The 22,662-nt window shown below is 42.2% G+C and overlaps 1 protein-coding gene across 1 annotated transcript; it reads right to left on the bottom strand.

Moving 5' to 3' along the window:
- Nucleotides 1-20,971: 20,971 nt before the first annotated feature.
- On the bottom strand, nucleotides 20,972-22,276 carry C9H11orf96 (chromosome 9 C11orf96 homolog). Its single transcript, XM_004663346.2, has one exon. It carries the CDS (start codon nucleotides 22,263-22,265, stop codon nucleotides 21,558-21,560), a length of 708 nt encoding a protein of 235 aa, XP_004663403.1. The 5' UTR covers nucleotides 22,266-22,276; the 3' UTR covers nucleotides 20,972-21,557.
- Between the last annotated feature and the right edge of the window lie 386 nt (nucleotides 22,277-22,662).

Raw genomic sequence — 22,662 nt, 5'->3', positions numbered from 1 at the left:
TTCACTGGACTCCACACACATGCTTATGGTAGACATATCCACACACACACGAGGAGAAAAAGGAGGAGAGAGCAGAGGATGAATGTGATGAGGAAGAGGAAAAGGAGGAGCCAACAAGTTACCAAAAAATCTAGGTTGCCCTTGGCAGAAGGTGCAGGAGACTATGTATCTGCATATGGCAAATACTATAGGTACTTTCATTCTATAACAGAAACCATGTCACTAGTAGGGTGGACTGGAAGCAGCTTAACTTAATGACTTAAAGAAAGGATGGAACAGGGGTGGTGAGATGATTTAGCAGTTAAGGCCTGTGAAGCCTAAGGACCCATGTTCAACACTCCAGATCCCATGTAAACCAGATGCACAAGGTAATGCAAGTGCACAAGGTCACACCTGTTCTCAAGGTGGCACTCCAATCTGGAGTTCATTTGCAGTGGCTGGAAACCCTGGCACACCAGTTCTCTCTCTGTCTCTTCTCTCTCTCTTTCTCTGTCTCTTACTCTCATTAAAAAATTACAAAAATTACAAAAAAAAAAAAAAAAAAGGATGGAGCAGATTTTAGGAAATTACTTCTAATGTACACAACCGCCCAGCCCTCTGGTCACTGCATAACTAACTGTTCTCATTTCTCATACATAAGGACAAATTAACCCTTCCTTATGGGGACAAACCCAACTTCATCCAGTGAGTGAAGCACACAGGCCAATCCATAGGTTCATCCATGCTTTCTCAGTAAGAATGACTTAAAAGCTAAAAGACAATTCAAGGGCTTGAGAATTCAAGAATGGTAGGATGCCAACCCTGAAAGAGGAAAGTGGTGGTTTGATTCAGGTGTCTCCCATAAATTTATGTGTTCTGAATGTTAGGTTCCCAGCTGATGGAGATTTGGAAATTAACAGCTCCAGGAGGCAGTGTATTGCTGGGGATGGGCTTATGGATGTTATAGTCAGCTTCCTCTTGCCAGCATTTGGCACATTCTCCTGTTGCTATTGTCCACCTTATGTTGGCCAAGGGGTGATGTCCACCCTCTGCTCATGCCATCTTTACCCCTGTCGTTATGGATCATCCCCCTTGAGCCTGTAAGCCAAAATAAGCCTCATTTTTTCCCCCACAAGCTGCTCTTGGGTGATTTCTACCAGCAATGTGAACCTAACTGCAACAAGGAAGATGATTTGGCTGCTCTTGGTTTTGCCTTCTGGAAGATTCCTCTTGACTATCATTCTTTTTTTTTTTTTTTTTTTTTTGGTTTTTCAAGGTAGGGTCTCACTCTAGCCCAGGCTGACCTGGAATTCACTATGGAGTCTCAGGATGGCCTTGAACTCACAGCGATCCTCCTACCACTGCCTCCCAAGTGCTGGGATTAAAGGCGTGCGCCACCACGCCCGGCTGACTATCATTCTTATTAGAAGTGAGAGTCAGAAAAGCACATCTTTGGGTTAGAGAGATGGCTGACTTGATGAAGTCCTTACTGTGCAAGCATGAGAACCTTAGTTCAGATACCCATTACTCATGTAAAATGCCAAACATGATGAAACACAGTGGTAACCCCAATGCAGGAGGGGCAAAGACTGAAGGATCCCCCTGGACTTGCTGGGTAGCTTGTGTAGCTCAATTGTTGAGCTCCAGATTCAGTGAGAGAGACTCTGTCTCAAAGAAATAAGATGTAGAATGATATAGAAAGACACCAAACATCAACCTCTGGCCTCCACATATATCTGTACACATGCACACCCTCACATACCTGTGTACCCACACATATACAAACATGTATACACACACCTCACAAGTGCACAATAAAAGAAAGAAAAATATGTTCTCCTTGAAGGTGTTTTGGGGAACTAAATGATTAAGGGCCTTTATAGTTTCTTCAGAAAAACAATTTCCTGGAATGTTAGGGTTCAAGTGTATTTGCTTCAGGTAATTTTGTGAGCCAGTAACCACACTTTGTACTACTTTCTTATGTAACTGCTATGCCTACTTCATTTCTATATTTCCTTACTCTAGCCACACCTTACCCTCTTTTTAATGGCAGTTACTTTGCGAGCGCTAGAATAATGGCCTTAAGTGTGAAGGAACACCCCTCGGATCATCCTGGCTTTGATTGCCTCTATGTTTTTCACAACGGATAGTAATGGGAAAGGCTTTGAGACGTAACACTCTGATTTGTTCTTTCAGCATTAAGAAGCCCCTACCTTTGTAGACATGGTTCCCTTTTACTGTGTCAAGTCTAGCCAACATTCACAGGATCACCACTTGTATTTTCATAGCTTGTTAAAAGTAACTCACCATCTAGCTCTTCCCAATGCTTCCTTGAGTTTTTTATTTGTTAGAGTAAGAATTGTTGATGGTGAGCAAGAGAAAGTGAGAGATCCAAGGACAGACACAAGAGATGACTTAAAGAATATAAAAGCCTAATTATGATGAATTAGACCTACAGACCAGCATTCCAATATTATAGGTTCCTTCTGAATGCTTGCCAACCATCCCCAGACTGTGCTGTCATTAGCATGGTTTAGAAGTTGAGCTATCACCACATCTGGGTTGCAGCTGGCAGAAAGAAGGTATGAAATGTGAAAACACATTTCAGTCATAAACCTAACTCTATAATTGTCACCCTTATTTCTACTCATAGTCCATAGGTCAAAACTTAATCTTGTGGACCCACAGGTTAATATAGTCTAATCCGGTCCCCAGGAAGAATTGAATAGATCATGGTGAATACTTTAGTCTATAGCACAGAAAGAGAGGATATTAATAATATAACATATTAGGCTGGTTTAACATAGAAAAATTGTAAATGCAACACAATTTTATGAGACACAAGGTCACAGAAAATATTTCAACAACATTCCAGAAAGATGAATATAATAAACATGATCTAGTTTCAATAAAATTGGAGAAAAAAAGGCTGAAGAGGTGGCTCAGAGGTTAAGGGGCAGAGGTATGGTGATGCAAGTGTGCAATGTCGCACATGCACACAAGGGGGCACATGCATCTGGAGTTCATTCTCAGCAGCTGAAAGCCCTGTCATGCCCATTCTCTCTTTCTCACTCTCTCAAAATAAATGATAAAAATAAATAATCAAAATATTAAAAAATTAAAAATTGGAGAAAAAATAAATTAATAATTAAGACAGAAATAAAGTATAGCCCTACAATTGGAAAAAATTACAACTATCATTAAAACAACTCTTGTGTCAGAGAATAAATACAAAATAGCTTACTAGTTAGCCAGTCTTATATAATTGGCAAGCTCTGAATTCAGTGGGAGACCCTGTCCAAAAATAGTAAGGTGGAGCCTGGCCTCCCTACCTGTGCTGACAGAGTAGTGACTGCCAAGCCAATTGCACTTCCAACCTCAGGCTGTGTAATCACCCATGGTCCACCCATGGGCAACAAGTAGGTCAGGCAGTCCAGATCCAGCACAGACACATGTGGTGACCAGACACACAAGGTGGAGCTTGCTTAGCTTCCAATGAGTCCAGCCCAAACCTAAAGATAGAGGGCTATCCAATTCCCAGCTGGATCAAGGATGACCAAGTCATTCAACACAAGCTCCATGGTAGATGTTGTTTCTATATTCTCAGCAAGACAAAAGGACTGCCTTACGATGGGCAAACACCAACACAAATGAATAACACAAGAAACCAAGGCATGAAAGTCTACTATGGTAGAAGCCTCAGTGAAAACTACTTAGAGGTAACTCCAAACAAAGAATTGCAAAATGAAATTATAGTAAGCACATTCAACAACCTTAATGAGGCCATGAACAAATAGCTGAAGGAAATGGAAGAGAAACAACAAAAATAACACAATAGATGGTTAAGTAAAATGGAAGAGAATACAAAAGCACTTATAGATGGCTGAATGAAATAGATGAGAATCAACAAAACCAAAAAAGGAACTCAGTGGACAGTGGGCAGTGACAGTGGAATGAATTTAATGAGGACAAAATCAAATGGCAGGAATAAATTCTAAGATACAATAAGTGAGTCAAATCAAGAAATCAAAATAGAGTCTAATAAAGAGATGCTAAGGAAAATTAATGAAAAACAAAAATAAGTCATTAACAAGGCTCGCAAGGGAGCTGGAGAGATGGCTCGATGGTTTAAGGCACTTGCTTACAAAGCCTGATGGCATGGGATTTAATTCTTCAGGGCTTACATAAAGCCAGATGTACAAAGTGACACATGAACCTGGAATTTATTTGTATTGGGAGGCCATGACATGCCAATATTCATTCATTCATTCATTCATTCATTCATTCTCTCTCTTTCTCTTCTTTTTCTGTCTCTTAAATAAATAAATAAACAAATAAATACTTTTAAAAGACTCCCAAGAAACCCTTGCTAACAGAATAGATCATGTGGAGGAAAGACTATTGAGCTTGAGGACAAGACAGTGGAAATGGATTGGGAGTCCAAAATCAATGACAAGCTCAAAAAAATGTGCAAACAGAACAAGAGGGAAATGTTAGAACTCTAAAAAGACCAAACATTTGAATCACAGCCATACTAAAGAGGAATAACTACAGACCAAGGGCATAGATAATATCTTTAATAAAATTATGCAAGTAAAATTTCTAAATATTATGAAAGTGAGGCCCATCCAATTACAGGGGGCACATCATAGTTAAAACACCAAACATAGAAAACAAAGAGTACTAAAAGCTGCAAAAGAAAAACAGCTCATTACTTGCAAAGGTTAGCCCACCAGAATTGTATCCAATTTTTCAATGGAAACTCTAAAATCCAGAATGGCTTGGAATGGAGTATTTCAAATTTTGAAAGACCATGGCTGCCAAACCAAACTGCTATACCCAGATAAATTATCCCTCATAGTAGAAGGTGAAAGAAAAACTTCCCACACAAAAGCAGTCTTTATGAATATATGAGCACTAAGCCAGTCCTACAGAGAATATGGAACACTTTACACTGAAGAGAAGAACATAGTCAAGATGCAACAGGAGGGAAAAAAAAAAACAGTAATCAAAAATACAACAGAGCCAGGTGTGGTGGCGCATGCCTTTAATCTCAGAACTTGGGAGGCAGAGGTACATGAGTTCAAGACCACCTTGAGACTACATAGTGAATTATAGGTCAGCCTGGACTACAGTGAAACCCTACTTTGAGAAATTAAAAAAAAAACAACACAAAATCAGACATAAAACAATGAAGATCAAGAAAACACTAAACTCCACAAACTCTTCAACTTGACAGAGATTAATTCACAAACTTCAGTTATAACTCAGAACAAAGAGTTTGATAGGCTGGATCAGAAAACTGGATCCACCCACTTGCCGTCTTCAAGAAACCTACCTTATCATTAAAGATGGATACCACATTAGGGTGAAAGGATGAAAAAGGGTATTCTAAGCAAATGGAGTAGAGGTGACTATACTGATATCTGACAAAATAGACTTTAAACCAAAAGTAACCAAAAGAGATGAAGAAGGCTACATTATGCTCATCAAGGGAACAATTCAATAAGAACACATTACAATCCCATACATATATGAACCTAACACTGGTGCACAAAATTTATAAAGCAAAATTCATTACATCAGAAATAAATCCCAACACAGTAATAGGCAAACCATCTAAACAGAAAATAGAGAAACAACAGAGCTAAACAACATTATAGATCAAATGACATTTACAGAACATGCCACCCAAACCCTAAAGTATACATATTCTTCTTAGCCACTGGTAGAACCTTCTCTAAAACAGATCATAGATTAGGACATAAAGCAAGTATCCACAAATTCAGAAAAATTGATATAACTTGTTCTGTGTGAAATTTGACCAGAATAAAATAAAACTAGAAATCAACAAAAGAAGCAACATAAAATATACCCAAATTCCTGAAGATTAAGCAACAAACTATGAATGGGTCATTGAAGAAATCAAGAAATAAATCAAAAGTTCCTAGAGCTGGGCTGGAGAGATGGCTTAGCGGTTAAGCGCTTGCCTGTGAAGCCTAAGGACCCCGGTTCGAGGCTCGGTTCCCCAGGTCCCACGTTAGCCAGATGCACAAGGGGGCGCACGCGTCTGGAGTTCGTTTGCAGAGGCTGGAAGCCCTGGCGCGCCCATTCTCTCTCTCCCTCTCTATCTGTCTTTCTCTCTGTGTCTGTTGCTCTCAAATAAATAAATTAAAAAAAAAAAGTTCCTAGAGCTGAATGAGAATGAAAACACAACATAACAAAACTTATGGGACACAATGATGACAGTCCTAAGAGGGAAGTTTATACCTCAAAATGCCTACATTACAAAACTGCAAATATCTCTAATAAATAATTTAATGATGCATCTGAAGGTTTTGGAAAAATAAGATCAATCCAACCCCCTCAAATATCAGATAGAAATAAATAATCAAGGTGAGGGCAGAAATCAATGAACTGGAAATAAAGAAAACTTTTTTTTTTAAATTAATGAAATGATAAGCTAGTTCTTAGAAAAATTAAAATTGTTAAAACTCTGGCAAACTGATCATAAGAAAATAAAAAGAGAAGACTAGTCAACAAGATTAGCAATGAAAAAGGATAAGTTTACAACAGATCTAATGAAATCAGGAAACTCATGGGGACATGTTTCAAAATCTATATTCCACAAAATTGGAAAATCTAGAAGAAATGATCATCTTGACTCATTTACGTTAGATTAATAGAGCTGTAACACTTAATGAGAGTAAAGAGGTAATTAAAAGCCTCCCCAACAAAAGAAGTCCAGGCCCAGATGGATTTAGTTCCAAATTCTACTGAACCTTTTTTCCTTTTTAACATTTTATTTAGTTATTTATTTGAGAGAGTGAGAAGGGAAGGGAGAGAATGGATATGCTAGGGCCACTGCAAACGAACTCCAGATGTGTGTGCCACCTTGTGCATCTGGTTTACATGGATACTTGGGAATTGAACTTGGATCCTTAGGCTTTGCAGACAAGTGCCTTAATTGGTGAGCCATCTCTCCAGCCTCAAATTCTACTGAACCTCTTTAGATGAATGAAAGTCACTGCTTCTCAAGTTATTTCACAAAACTGAAAAGGGATGAATGTTCCTTGACTACTTCTACTAAGCCAGCCTTACACTAATACCAAAATCAGACAGAGACACAAGAAAATTATAGGTAAATATCCCTGATGTGCTTAGTTGCAAAAATTCTCAATAACATTCTTGCAAATCAAATCCAAGAACCATAAAAAATATTTCCCCCTCCTTGATCAAGTAGATTTCATGTTAGAGATAAAGAGATGGTTCAACTTATTGAAATCAATAAACATAATACATCACATAAATAGACTTAAAGACAGAAATCATATGATCATTTTAATGAACGCAGAAAAGCCCTTCAACAAAATACAACATCCCTACAATATTAAAACACTAGGCGGCCGGGCGTGGTGGCGCACGCCTTTAATCCCAGCACTTGTGAGGCAGAGGTAGGAGGATCGCCGTGAGTTCAAGGCCATCCTGAGACTACATAGTGAATTCCAGGTCAGCCTGGGATATAGTGAGACCCTACCTCAAAAAACCAAAAACAACAACAAAAAGCACTAGGGGTGTAGGGATCTTATATTTAGTATGATATGGGAGGAAACTTGATGCAATCACACTAAGGTCTGGACCAAGACTGGGGTGTCCACTCTCACCACTGCTATTTAACAGAGTACTTGAATCTTTGCTTGAAAAATACAAGAGAAAGAAACAAAAGGGTTGAAAATTGAAAAAGAAAATATCAAATTAGCCTAGCCTTATTTACAGAGGATATGATTCTATATGTATGTGACCCAAAAGACTGCACCAAAAAATCCCTAGAGCCAGTAAACTCTTTCAGTAAAGTGTCAGGACATAAAATCTGCACACAGAAATCACTAATCTTTGAGACTAGGGGAAGGTAGAGCATCAGCCAAGGTAGGTTCCAAGGCAGCACATCTCCTCAGTGTTGGACTGAGTGGCCCAATGTTAGACCTCTATAAGGTCCATCCTCATCACTACCATTTTTGTAAAACCCAAAAGGCCTATAGGCTACCCCCATGTACTTCCAGAGGGAGGACTTCCAAGTCCACAGCTGGCTCCATTTCTGTAGGATTACAGACAACACTATGCTCTCAACTACATGAGCCCCAAATTTGCACACACTGGGATGCAGAGGCCAAGCTCATTTTTATTTTATTTATTTTATTTTATTTTATTTTATTTTATTTTATTTTAGAGAAGCATGCAAGAGAGAGAGAGAATTGGTGTGCCAGTGCCTTGGCCACTGGAATTGAACTCCAAACACTTGTACCACCTAGCACATGTGTGATCTTGTGCTTGACCCACCTTTGTGCATCTGGCTTACATGGGATATGGAGAGAGATTGAACATGGGTCTTTAGGCTTCACAGGCAAGTACCTTAACAGCCATGTCTCCAGCCACAAGCTCACTTTTATATCAGTCCAAGAAACACCCTAATGTATCCAAGGCCAAAGACAAATATTTAGAAGTTGCTGCCAGTCAGAGCCAGGATGGTCAACTCTGCCTGAACTGGGATCCAGGCTGTTTGAAACTTCATCATCTAGACCAGGGTGGTGGGCTGAGACCAGTGAGGAAAAGGAGGAAGCAGGTGTCTTTGGGGACAGCCCCAGAAATCAAGAAGGTTGGTTAGACTTCCACCCACAAGCATATGTTTGTACTCCTCCAGGCAAACTTAAGCTTTGGACTCTGTTCTATCCTGTAGCCCCATTCTCCAAACTCTTCTTTCTTCCCTTCTTCCCACTCTCTACCTCTCTGTCTTGGTTTCTTCCTCTCCTATCCATAATGAACCTTAATCTTCTCTGCCTCTTGACATTTTCTGGCTTCTGGCAGGCATCTCAACTGTTTTTCTCCTATATTCTCTTTTTACCTCTGACATTCCCTTTCTACCTCTTTCTTTCCCTCTTGCCTTGCTTTCTTGCTCCCTCTCTACATATTTCTTCAGCTCTTTCCTCCTCCACCACCATTGGCCCACTCAGTACAACACAGGTTCTTTGGAGGTGTGATGCTGTTGAATTGTTTTGTGAACATGGGGAGCTGAGCCCCAGCACTTGCCAGGCATCTCCTTCTAAGTGTGACCAGTTCCTTCAGGCAAGACAGCATATGTACCATTCTGTTTCTCATCCCTCTCTGGGTCACTGACTCTACCAGATATCTTTGCACACCAACCCTCAGAACTTCCATTAAGAGGTCAAACTAGGGCTGGAGAGATGGCTCAACAGTTAAGGTGCTTGCCTGCAAAACCCAAGGACCTGAGTTCAATTCCTCAGTATCCATGTAACACCAGATATACAAGATGGCATGTGCATCTCTGGAGTTCATTTGCAGTGGTTAGAGGTGCTGGTGTGCCCATTCTCTCTCCCTCTCCCCCCTTCTCTCTATCTCTCTTTCTGTCAAATAAATAAAATGTTTTTAAAATAGTAAAAATATATTACTAAAAAAGATGTCAAACTAAGAAATTGGGAAAAAGAGAACATCTAAATAAATATGGATAATTTATTCAATAAGATTTTATTAAGACCATTATATAGATTTATACATACTGAAATTGAATATTATTTATTTATTTTTAGGGAGGGAAGAATGGACATACCAGGGCCTGTAGCCACTGCAAATGAACTCTAGATGCATGTGTCACATTGTGCATATGGCTTTACATGTGTACTGGGGAATCAAACCCAGGTCATTACACTTTGAAGGCAAGTGCCTTAACCACTGAGCCATCTCTGCAGCCCTTTACTGAAATTAAGAATAGCATGTTGGAATAAGTTCCAGCTCAGATGACTGCATAGAAATCACACCAAACCAGCCTGGGGTGGGGGGGATTTAAGCAAAATACACTTTTCTTCCAAAAAGTGAAGGTGTATAAGATTTTGTCAGCCATAGTGGAGAAGCAGGAGAGAGCAAGATCTACTTGAAAGGAGGAAAATGGCCAGAATCCCACGGTGGCACTTGCAGCCTATGCGGATCCACGTGCCCACCTGGACTGGTGCCCAGCTGCAGGAGCAAAGACCAAACAAGGGGATTTTCCAACCTCATCAAACCTGAAGGAGAGACAGTGGAGATCCACTAAGGACCTGCTGAAAGGGATACAGGTGGCACCAGCAGAGCAGTGCAGTTCCAGTACAACTCCAGGCTTCCTGCACTCTCCTCTCCCCCAACTATCAGAACCATGAACCTCCAGAGAACACATTCAGCCCCCCCATGACAGGGCATCCAGCATAGTTGATCACACCACCAGCTCCACTGCAAAACACGAATGGATAGAGGTGGGCAATCAGCATTGGTAAGATTGGAAGCCACTCCAATAGGTAATGAGGCCACCTAACAACAACAACAAAAAGCAAGTAATAGGTCTGCACTGGAAGGCCAGGTTATGAGTTGCATATTCTTGGTTGGCTTTACCATTTTTATTTGAGCTGTATTTGGGGGTTGACTATTGTTGCCTTTGATGCTTTAAAATTTATGGGGCCTTTGTCTTTTTCTTCTGTCATTATTGGGGACAGGATCTGGTTCAGACCTAGGTTGACCTGGAACCTATTTCAGAACAGAAATCTCAACTTCACATCTGGCAAGATTAAAGATGTAGAGCAACACACAACCTTAGAGATTAGAGCTTTATAAGGTTATCTGTTTGTTTCAATCTCCACACTTGCATATTCTGGGCTGGTTTTACTGAATGTGTATATTGCTCAGTTGAATTTTAGAATTTTTCCAGTAAACTGCTCCACCCAGCCCACTACAATATTTGAATATTAGGCAAACTCAACACGTAGGAATACTTCTGTGGTTGGACTGGAGTACAAGAGCTACACTTGGCACCTTAAATTCCTACTCTGAAGATAAATAAAGTTGGATTTTCAAGTCTGACAGCTCTGCAGATAATTAGAAAACCCAAGCATCAAATCAGCTCAGGATGCAAAAATTACTATGTTATAATACAAGAAACACAAAGAATCAAGACAATAAAAAACCACCAAAAATTATAAATCCATCAGAAATGACCTCCAATGAGACTGTTTTAGATGAAATGCCTGACCAAAAAAATAATAATAATTTTATCTATACTCAAAGAAATCAAAGGAATCAAAGAAGAAAACAAAGGAATTAAAGAAGACAACAAACTCCTGAAGGAATTCCAAGAGAATATAGGAAAGCAGCTTAATGAAATAAGGAGGTCATTACATGACATGAGTAAGGAAACAGAAATACAGGGCAGGAGGGATAGCATAGCAGTTAAAGCATTTGCCTGCAAAGCCAAAGGCCCCAGATTTGATTATCCAGGACCCATGTTAGCCAGATGCACAAGGTGGTGCTTGTGTCTGGAGTTTGCAATGGCTGGAGGCCCTGGTGCACCTATTCTCTCTCTCTCTCTTTCCTTCTATCTTTCTCCCCCTCTCTCTTTCTCTCAAATAAATAAATGAAAACAGGAAGAAATTCTAGCACTGAAAAACATAGTTAGTTAAATAAAAAAAACTGTGTGGAAAGTCTCACCAGTAGAATGGATGAAGGAGAGAACAGAATATCTAAATTAGAAGACCAGGTGCCAGATCTAATACAGTCCAAACAAGAGAAAGATAAGTTAGTAGGAAGGTATGAATGGGAATTTCAAGATATTGGGACACTATGAAAAGATCAAACATAAGGATTCAGGGTATAGTAAAAGGAGAAGAATTTCAATCCAAAGGCATAGTAAGTGTTTTCAACAAAATCATAGAAGAAAAATTTCCCCAAGTTGGTAAAGAAATGCCAATGCAGATACAGGAAGCTTTTAGAACACCAACCAGACAAAACCTAGAAAGAACCTCTCCTTGCTATGTTATAATTAAACTACAACACAAAGAAAATACATTGAAAGCAGCTAGAGAGAAAAATTAAGTCACCTACAAAGGCAAGTCCATCAGGATAACAGCAGATTGTTCAACACAAACTTTAAAAGCCAAAATGGCTTGGGATGATGTATTCCAAGTTCTAGAAAATAACAACTGTCAACCAAGATTAGTTTATCCCTCAAAGCTATCTATCCAAATTGAAGGAGAAATGAGGACATTCCACACCAAAAACAGGCTAAAGGAACTTATGGCAACTAAACCAGCTCTACAGAAAATACTTGAAGGACTTCTTCACACTGAAGAGAAACAAAGCACACACATAAGGAAACAGGAAAAAATGAGCCATACTCAAGTAACAGTTAAAACAAGAGGGAAAGAGGAAATCAAGAAGCACCATAAAACAAGAAGAACGGCAAGAATAAATACATATTTTTCAATAATAACTTTTAATACCAATGGCCTCAATGCCCCAACCAAAAGACACAGGCTTGCAGACTGGATCACAAGGCAGGATTCTGTTGTTTGTTGCCTCCAGTACACTCAGCTCACAATAAAAATAGACACTGTCTTAGGGTGAAAGGATGGAAAACAGTATTTCAAGCAAATGGGCCTAGGAAACAAGCAGAGGTTGCTATCCTAATATATGACAGGATAGACTTCAAACCACCATTAGTGAGGAAAGATAAAGAAGGTTACATTATACTGATTAAAAGAACACTCAAATAGGAGGACATTACAATCCTAAATGCATATACACCTAACATGGGAGCTCCCAGTTTCATCAAACTAACACTATTAGACTTAAAATCATATATAGCACCAACAAAATTGTAGTGGGTATTGCAGTCAGGTTTGCATGGCTGGTAGAAATCACACAACCAAGAGCAGCTGGTGGGAAAAAGAGGTTTATTTTGGGCTCATAGGCTTGAGGGGATGCTCCACGATGGCAGGAAAAATGATGACATGAGCAGAGGATGGACATCCCTCCCCAGCCCACATAAAATGGGCAATAGGAACAGAAGAGTATGCCAAACACTGGCAAGAGGAAGCTGACTATAACACCCATGACCCTGCTCCCCAAAATATGCTGCTTCCTGGAGGTGTTAATTCCCAAATTTCCATCAGCTGGGAACCTAGCATTCAGAACACCTGAATTTATGGGGAACACAGAGTAAGTAGGCCAAATCCCTGTTCCCTTGCTCTGCCTGGTCCTCTGGTCCTGGTAGGGCCCATTGTGCATTGCTTGGGGAGGCCTGGTTCTTGTGTGAGCTGTGGAATCAGGCCTTTTACTCTGGTATCCTAACTGGCCACTGGGTATCAACATCCTATTCACTTGAGTCAGAGGGTGCAGGGGCCAAAGTACAAAAACTTGCTTCCTCCTCAGTAAAATAAAGTCTTCCTAAAATGGGTAGATAACAACACAAAAAAGCCAATGAAAATTGTAAAACTGGGCTGGAGAGATGGCTTAGTGGTTAGGTGCTTGCCTGTGAAGCCTAAGGATACCAGTTCGAGGCTCAATTCCCCAGGACCCACGTTAGCCAGATGCACAAGGGGGCGAATGCGTCTGGAGTTTGTTTGCAGTGGCTGGAGGCCCCGGCGCATCCATTTTCCCTCTCTCTCTCTCTCTCTCTCTCTCTCTCTCTCTCTCTCTCTCTCTCTCTCTCTTTCTCTCTCTCCCTCTTTCTCTCTCTCTCTGTCGCTCTCAAACAAATAAAAATGAACAAAAAAATTGTTTAAAAAAAAGAAAGAAAATTATAAAACTGAAAGCTCTCCACCAAGGATGCCTAGTCATACAATGGAAGCCTCCAATGAAATCATAGAGAGGTCAATAGAAATTCATTCCCAAAATAACACAACAACCAGTCAGACCCTCATCAAAAAAATAATAATACTATATTGCTGAACCAGAAGCAAACCATTAAAGAACCAACAATCAATGAAATTGAACAGAATCATCTTCTACAGCATTCAGCTTTTGACAGTAGGCCTAACTTGATTGAAGAAAACATTAGAACCCTCGAAAAGATAAGAACAAATTGAAGGTAAGTCAAGAAATGGAAGATCTCAACAATCAGTTCATTAAGCTTAATGAAGACTTGATCAAATGTAAGAATGAACTCCAGAAAATGTCAAGAAAATCATATTAGCTGGGCATAGTGGTAAGAGGATCACTGTGAGTTTGAGGGCACCCTGAGACTATATAGCAAATTCCAGGTCAGCCTGAGCTACAGTGAGACCCTACCTCATAAAACCAAAAAAAAAAAAAAAAAATCAGAAGTAGAATGGAAATTGGACCTCAAAAAAGAGATGGACACATTGCAAGATAACACAACAGAAAACAAAAATGAAATAGAAATTACAAAAACTTCTCTTGAAGCCCTCATCAACAGAGCTACTCATATGGAAGACAGAACCTCTGACCTGGACGACAAGACAGAAGAAATTGATTGGGAAAGCAAAATTTTGCTAAGTTCAAAAAATCAAATGAACAGAATACAAGGGAACTAAGAGACACCCTAAAATGACCAAACATCTGTATCATAGGTATACCAGAAGGAGAAGAAATCCAGGCCAGAGGCATAGAGACCACATTCAAAAATATTATTGAAGAAAAATTTTCTGACTATCTCAAAAGAGAAGCCCATACAGATATAAGAAGCCCACAGAACACTAAATAGACAGAACCAAAGAAGAAACTCTCCATGACACATCATAGTTAAAACTCTTAAGAATGAAAACAAAGAGACAGTGTTAAAAGCAGCAAGAGAGGAAGCCAAACAATGTGGCACATGCCTTTAATCCCAGTACTTGGGAGGCAGAGGTAGAAGGATCACCATGAATTCAAGGCCACCCTACCCTGAGACTCCACAGTGAATTCCAGGTCAGCTTGGGATAGAGTGATACTCTACCTCAAAAATTAAAAAAAAAAAAAAAAAGCAGCAAGAGAGAAACAATTCACAACACACAAAGGCAATCCCATGAGAATTACATCAGATTTCTCAAAGGAAACACTGAAAGCCAGAAGGGCCTGGAATGAAACACTTCTAAGTCTGAAAAACAATAGCATCCAACCCAAGCAACTCTATGCAGCAAAAGTATCCCTTATAGCAGATGGGTGAAAGAAAAAATTTCCATGAAAAAAGTTAATGCTATGATTATATGAACACAAAGGCGAACCTACAGAGAATACTTGAGGGAATATTCCACACAGAACAGTCAACCAACCAATCTCAAGAGCCAACAAGAACATCACAATAACCAAAATAGAACAGGCTGAAAATAGTACAACTCATAAGAAAGCACCAAACCTCATAAAACACTTCATCATGGCAGGGATTAATTTAAACATCATAGTAATAATCTTAAATATTAATGGTCTTAGCTCACCCATCAAAAGACACAGGTTATCAGGACCAAAAGTAATCAAAAGGACAAAGAAGGCCACTACTTACTCATCAAGAGAATAATCCAACATGAGCACATCACAATCATAAATATATATGTGCCAAACACAGGGTCATCAAGGTGTATAAAACAAAATCTACTCAACAATAAAACAGAACTAAACAACAGAACTATCATAGCCAGTGACTTCAATACTCCACTATCATCAATAGACTGATCATCAAAGCAGAAAATAAACTGGGAAATAGTAGAGCTCAACAACATCATAGATCAACTAGACCTAACAGATATCTATAGAACTTTACACCCCAACTCTACAGAATACACATTCTTCTCAGCAGCCCATGGAACCTTCTCCAAAATTGACCATATATTAGGCCATAAAGCATGTCTTCATAAAGTCAGAAAACCTGAAGTAACTTCCTGCATCATCTCAGATCACGATGCTTTAAAGCTAGAAATTAACAAGAGACACATCAAGAACTTCACCAGCTCCTGGAGAATAAATGACACTCTTTTAAACAATCAATTGTTTGTGGAAGAAATCAAAAAGAAACTGTAAAATTCCTAGAATTGAATGATAATGAAAATACAACCTATCGAAACTTATTGGACACAATGAAGGCAGTCATAAGGGGAAAATTCATAGCCATAAATGCCTTCATTATAAAACAGAGAGATCCCAAATCAATAACCTGTCTACCTCAAGGCACTGGGAAAACAGGAATCCATCCCAAAGAGCTCCAGAAGTAATAAAGATTAGAACAGAAATTAATGAAGTGGAAAACTAAGAAAAAACTTTAAAAATTGATGAAATGAAGAGTTGGTTCTTTGGGGAAAAAAAAAAAAAAAACAAGATTGAGAAACTCCTGATCAAATTGATCAAATAAAAAAAAAAAGAGAGAGAAATCTCAAATTAACAAAATCAGAAATGAAAAAGGAGAGATCACAACAGAAATCAATGAAATTGGAAGAATCATCAGGGCATACTTCCAAAATCTCTACTCCACAAAATTAAATACTCTGGAAGAAATGGACGAATCCCTAGAAAATACCACCTACCAAAACTAAATTCAGAGCAGATTAATCTCCTAAACAAACCTATCATATCCATGGAGACTGAAAAGATAATCAAAAACCTTCACCAAAAGAAAAGTCTAGGACCAGATGGCTTCTCAGCTGAATCCTATCAAACCTTCATTGAAGACTTGAAACCAATTTTTCTCAAACTGTTTTACATAATCAGAGACCAGGGAATCCTCCCAGACTCCTTTTATGAAGCTAGCATCACCTTAATACCAAAACCAAACAGCCATGTAACAAGGAAAGGAAACTATAGGCCCATATCCCTAGTAAACTTAGATGCAAAGATTCTGAACAAAATCCTTGCAAACAAAATTCAACAACACATCAAAAATATTATCCACCTTAATCAAGTAAGCTTCATCACAGGGATGTAGGGATGTTTTAACATATGGTTATAAGTCAACATAATACACCACATGATCATTTCAATTGATGCAGAGAAGACCTTTAACAAAATTCAACACCACTTCATGATCAAAACACTGGAAAGAATAGACATGGAAGGTTTATATCTGAACACAATAAAGGCTAAATATAAATCTCCTAAAGCCCAAATAATACTTAACAGGGAAAAACTCAAGGAGTTCCCACTGAGATTGGGAACAAGACAGGGGTGCTCACTCTCACCACTGCTCTTCAGCATAGTACTAGGAGTACTAGCCCAAGAAATAAGACAGGAGAAAGAAAGGAAAGGGATTCAAATTGGAAAGAAGGAAGTCAAGTTAGCCCTAATTGCAGATGACATGATCCTATATATAGGTGACCTGAGACTCTCCATCTCAAAACTTCTAAAGGTGGTAAATTACTTCAGCAAAGTGGCAGGATAGAAAACCAATATACAAAAATCAGTAGCTTTTCTATATGCAAAGGACAAATATACAGAGAAAGAAATCATTGAGACTGTCCTATTTTCAATAGCAACAAGCAAAATTAAATACTAACCAAGGTTGTGAAAGATATAATGAAAACATAAAAACTCTTAAGAAAGAAATAGAGGTAGTCTTGAGAAGTTAGAAAGTCCTCCTGTGCTCCTGGATAGGTGGAATTAATATTGTGAAAATGGCAATTCTACCAAAAGCAATGTATGGATTTAAAGCAATACCAACAAAAATACCAGCATCATTCTTCACAGAGATTGAAAAAAAAAAATCTCAAATTCATATGAAATGGCAAAAGGACTTAGATATCCAAACATATCCTCCGGGGGTAGGGGAGAAGAACCTGACCTAAAGCTATATTACAAAGCCAAAGTGACAAAAACAGTATAGTACTAGAATAAAAGCCCTGTACCAGGATGTGGTTTATATGCACAATGAGCTGTTGATCAGAGACCTACTAGATCTCCCAAAACAAACAAGACAGACTTCTGTCAAAGCATTTGATTACCCACCAGAGGTTTAATGGTCAGGCCCCACAGCTGAAGGCACCATTCTCTGTTGGCACAGATCATGGAGAGACCTGGTTGAAATCCAGAGGAGAGCCAGTTGCCAGATAATTAGCCCATCTAGTGCTGGAAGGTGCTACATGAGCTACAGAGGGAAAGTGGCCAATATCTGTCCAAGCAACTCGAAGTCTAACTGACTCAGAAGCAACCAACCTGATGTGATGCACACAGACATGCAATAGTGGCACACAGCCTCGGTAGGTAACCAACTGCTTTTAGATTGGCTAACAGATCTGCTCAGTGGAAAGGAACCCATATCTGAAACTGTGAAACATATCAGCATCATATCCAGATAATGATTCTTCTTTCCATTGTGAAGTTCCCACTAACCGTGGACTATAAGAGGGTCTACACTCTTCAAATTCTCTCTAAATTAACAATGGTTATCCCCTTTAACCAGTGATGACTTCATTCTCTGATGGAGAATTTGCTTCTCTTTTGCAGGCGGGAGCTGGACCTGAGGAGATAAATGACCCAGTGCACGCACTCCACCCCAGCCCTAGATGAAATCACAGAGGAATTGGAGAAATGAGCAAGAATGCTTTCTTGGTAAATGTGATATCAGCACAAGGGTGAAGGAGACAGACACTGAGGACACTCAACACCTTCCAAACCAGAAATCTAGAGGCACCGAAGTGCCCATCACTGAAGTAGACTTAAAAAGCTCCCAGCATGGCTCAGGGAATTTTGTGGTAGAGGGAGCAGAAAGATTGTGAGAGCCACAAGTTGGGACATTTTGCACAGATATTGCCTCTGTTCCCCAGCCTCCCAGCCCATAATGCATGACCCACAATCCCCATGGGGTTCTCCTGCATCCCCAAGGAGAAAGGCCTCTTCAGAAAAGGGGCAGGGAGGAGGGAAAGGATGGTACCAACATGTGTTGTTTACATACTAAATATGTCCATATATAATAATAAATAAATAAATAAAAGAGTAGTATGTAGATTTAGCTGGGCATGGTGGCACATGCCTTTAATCCCAGCACTCAGGAGGCAGAGGTAGGAAGATCACTGTGAGTTCAAGGCCACCCTGAGTCTACATAGTGAATTCCAGATCAGCCTGAGTTAAAATGAGACTCTACCTCCAAAAAACAAGAGAAAAAAAAAATTTGCATGTAGAGTACAAACCCACTTTATCAAAAAAAAAAAAAAAAGTTCATTTGCCCTTCCCTTGGTAGAGGGAATATGAGACACTTGTTTTGCACTATCATGAACAAGTATTTCTTGGCCAATGAAATTATTCTATAATTTAAAAACAAAGTCTGCCATGGTAGTGCACCCCTGTAATCCCAGCATGTGAAAGCAGAAAGATAAGGAGTTCAAGGACCTCTTCAGCTACATCAAAAGGATATTAAAAAAAAAAAAAAATCAAAGACCAAGCATGATGGTACATGCCTTAGGAGGCAGAGGTAGGAGGATCACTGTGAGTCAGAGGACACCCTGAGACTACATAGTGAATTCCAGGTCAGCCTAGACTAGAGTGAGACCCTACCTTGAAAAAAACTATATATATTCAGAGTTCTCCACTACCACTTTATTCATTTTAATCCAGCAAACATTTCAGAAGCAACTAGTCAGTTCCTGTCAAATGCTGAACAAGGAATCAAGGATGGATATGAATCTTGCAATATAGGCAGGGGCTGTCTACCAGACGCTGGGGCATCTGGCTCTTGAAGAAAGAGGTAAGACAAAAAAGGGGAGGAGCCTAGCATGGTAACACACGCCTTTAATCCTAGCACTGGGGAGGCAGAGGTAGGAGGATCGCTGTGAGTTTGAGTCCACCCTGAGACTACATACTGAATTCCAGGTTGGCCTGGGCCAGAGAGAGAGACCCTACCTCAAAAAAAAAAAAAAAAAAATGTGGGGGGTTGGAAAGCTCATTAGTGGAGCTTTAGCCACTCTCCCCCAATCTCTGGAGTTCAAGCCAGCCCAGCAGTGGCAGCTGCAGTGACTGGAATGAAGCATCAAGTCTCTCTGACATAATGAAGCCACTGCAAATGCCAGTGTGTTCTCAGCAGCTGAGATAGGACCAAAGACCTGTCTTCCTATTTCTGAGCCAGTGGTGAGTCTATTTTTGTTGCTTTCATTTCTTCTGTCCTTTCTTGGCAGAGAATAGAACTTTGAGAGGTAGGGTATGAGTAGAGAAAGGCAAGTCAGACCAGGATGGACCATGTGCTAGGAACACACACACACACACACACACACACACACACACACACACACACACACACGCTCCAGCCTCTACCCAGTATACCTTCAGAGCATATGAGCAAAGAGACATGGAGGGAGAAGATAAGCATCTCCTCTCCTGTTCAATCTGGCCACGATGTTGGGTGGGCCATGGAGTAATTTTGGAGGGATGGGCTGGGACTGTGAACACCTTCCTTTCTCATAAGAATGAATGTCATTTGTTTCCGGTGGCTACCTGCTTCAATGTGACACTATTACATTGCCAGCCCAGAAGATTTAGGGCGTAGACAGAAATGCCCTGAAAAGTGCTTTTTGTGAAGCGCTGGACTGAGAATCAGTAGAAATGCCCTTCTCCTGTACTCTCCACATAGTGTTTCCCTGAATGCAGGGCTCGTTTCCTAGTCTACAAACAAAGACCGGGCCTGGGAAAGGGGGAAGGAGGAAACATGGAGTTACCCGCGTGTCCAGAAGACTCTGAGCCGCACAAGCCCCACCTTCCCTGCGAAAGCCTGAAGGGGGGCGGGGAGAAGGGTAGTAAGGGGACCAAAGGGCTGAAGAGCGAGTGTTTGAGCCCTTGGTGCAGGTGTGTTGTGCATTCCACTGAGTCAGCGTCCGAGCATCTTAGCTGGGTGAGTTCCTCAAGGTTGAGTCGAGTATCCTTCCACCCTACACCCGCCCCTCTCAAGCCATCACCAGGAAAGGGTTTAATGGGATCTTCTGCGCTAGACCCTGCCTCTGTGGAAGGTCAGCTGCGCTAGAGGAGGGCGCTCTTCTTCCTTCGCCTTGCGGACAATGGAGAGCAGACCAGGGTGGCCAAAGCGCCCTTCTCGGTGCAGACCCACTTACGGAGGCAGATAATGGGCCGTCACCTTGTGGTAACTTAAGCTTGTAGAGTTACCTCCACTTGGACCTTTCTTTACCGCCATTTGCCCGCTCCCTCCTCCTCTGATTTCCCGGCCTGGGAGATTGGGACCATAAAGGTTTAAGAAGTCAAAAGTCTGGAGATGCACTGTGCAAATATATTGACTTTATTTCTCTCCATTCGGGAGCCTCACAGACAAATCCAGGTAAAAAGATCGTTAAATAAATGCCTTCAGCTATTTCAATGCAAAAATAAATATCAATCCTCGGCCGCAGCATCAGCCACGGGCGCTGTGCCTCAAGACCCCTCGGCCCGTTAAACAATTATCAAAGTGTTGAGCGAGAGCGTCTTGGTGAGTGCGGAGGTGTGCTCTGGTGCCACCGTGGGACGGTGTACAGACCATCAGGAAAGCGCGTGGAGCAAAGACCCTGCCCCACCCGACCGGCTCCGTCTCGGGCCGCCGGCCGCAGGCACTCGCAGCAGAGTTCGTACTGGGAAGAGTTAAAAACAAGCATTTACAAGGGCGAGGAAAGCGGACCCATCCCTTGCATCCGCAAAGGTACTTGGGGCCAAGAAGAGCGCAGCAAATGGTGCACCCACGGGTGCCGGGCGGGGCGGGAGTCCGAAGGCGCGAGCGGCAGCGACCCGCGGTCCCACAGCCGCCTCGGGAGCGAGTCCCGTCGGTGCGCGGTGCGCAGTGCCCGGCGCGCAGTGCCCGGCGGCGGAGCCCCTCACAGGGCCGAGTCGGAGTCGCTCGAGTCCAGGCTATTCCGCAGCTTGCAGCCGCTGAGCTGCTCCCTCTGCAGCGACAAGCTCTGCGTGCTGCGGCGCAGGCACTCCAGGCTCTGTAGGAAGGACTTCTTGGCCTTCTCCTCCTCCATGGGGGACACCCCCTCCTCCTCCACCTCCTGGATCTCGTCGAAGGTCACGGGCTGCGTCTTGAAGCGGGACTGGCGGGGCCGCCGCAGCCGGCCCCTGCCCTTGGACAGTCGCGCGGGCCTGCCGGGCTGCGGGAACTCCTCCGCCAGGCACACGAAGGGCGGCATCACCGCCTGGTAACTGGAGCAGATGCCCAGGAGCTCGCCGGGCTTGGCGGCCGCCATGGTGCTGTCCGCCGGGCCGGAGGGTGGGTGCCCAGGGCCCTCCGGGGACGGCGGCCCAGCCGGGGTCCCCCTGGAGGCGGCAGCCTGGGGCTCTCCGGGTGGAGGATCCAAATCTGCTGCGAGTGGCGGGGGCCCTCGCGGGCCCGAGCCGACGCTCCCGGGGCGGGCTGGCAAGCGGGCAGGCGGCCCGTCGGAGGGACGCAGGCTGGGGACGCTGCTCCGCAGTGGCCGCCAATGGTGCTGTCGCCGTCTGCCCGCGGCGGCGCGGCCCAGCTCCGGCTTATATAGCCCTCTCCAGCCCACTCGGCTGCGAGCTCGGATGACAGCAAGTGCCATTTAAAGCGTGCGCGCCCCGCACCCTTCCGCCTGACGCCGCCCCGCCGCTCTAAAGTAACGGCCCCTTCCCCAGCGCCACCGCCCTCCCGCCCCCGGCCAGCCTACCCAGATCCCGAAGGCAGGCCCCGCCCGCGGAGTTCCGGGAGAAGGCGAGCGCCTGGGAGCTTGCGGCCCTAGGGAACTGCGCCCAGCACCCAGCTCCTGGGATCCGAAGGATGTGACTGGCAGTGTGGGTTCTGCACCCTACCCCCAAGTCTGCAGTGGCCATGGGGTCGCGGCCCCTCCCCCCACTTCTAGACCCAGGGCGTGAGCTTTTGTTATCCTGGGTTGTTCCCCAGAACTAAGTACTGAGAAAGGCCACAGGCTTCTGAGCTGAATCCTTAACAACCCCTCGCGA

This window comes from Jaculus jaculus, chromosome 9 (assembly GCF_020740685.1).
Source record: "Jaculus jaculus isolate mJacJac1 chromosome 9, mJacJac1.mat.Y.cur, whole genome shotgun sequence".
In the NCBI taxonomy this organism is placed as follows: Eukaryota; Metazoa; Chordata; class Mammalia; order Rodentia; family Dipodidae; genus Jaculus; species Jaculus jaculus.
The sequence above is the reverse complement of the archived record's forward strand: the minus strand, read 5'-3'. Positions and strand labels throughout refer to the sequence as shown.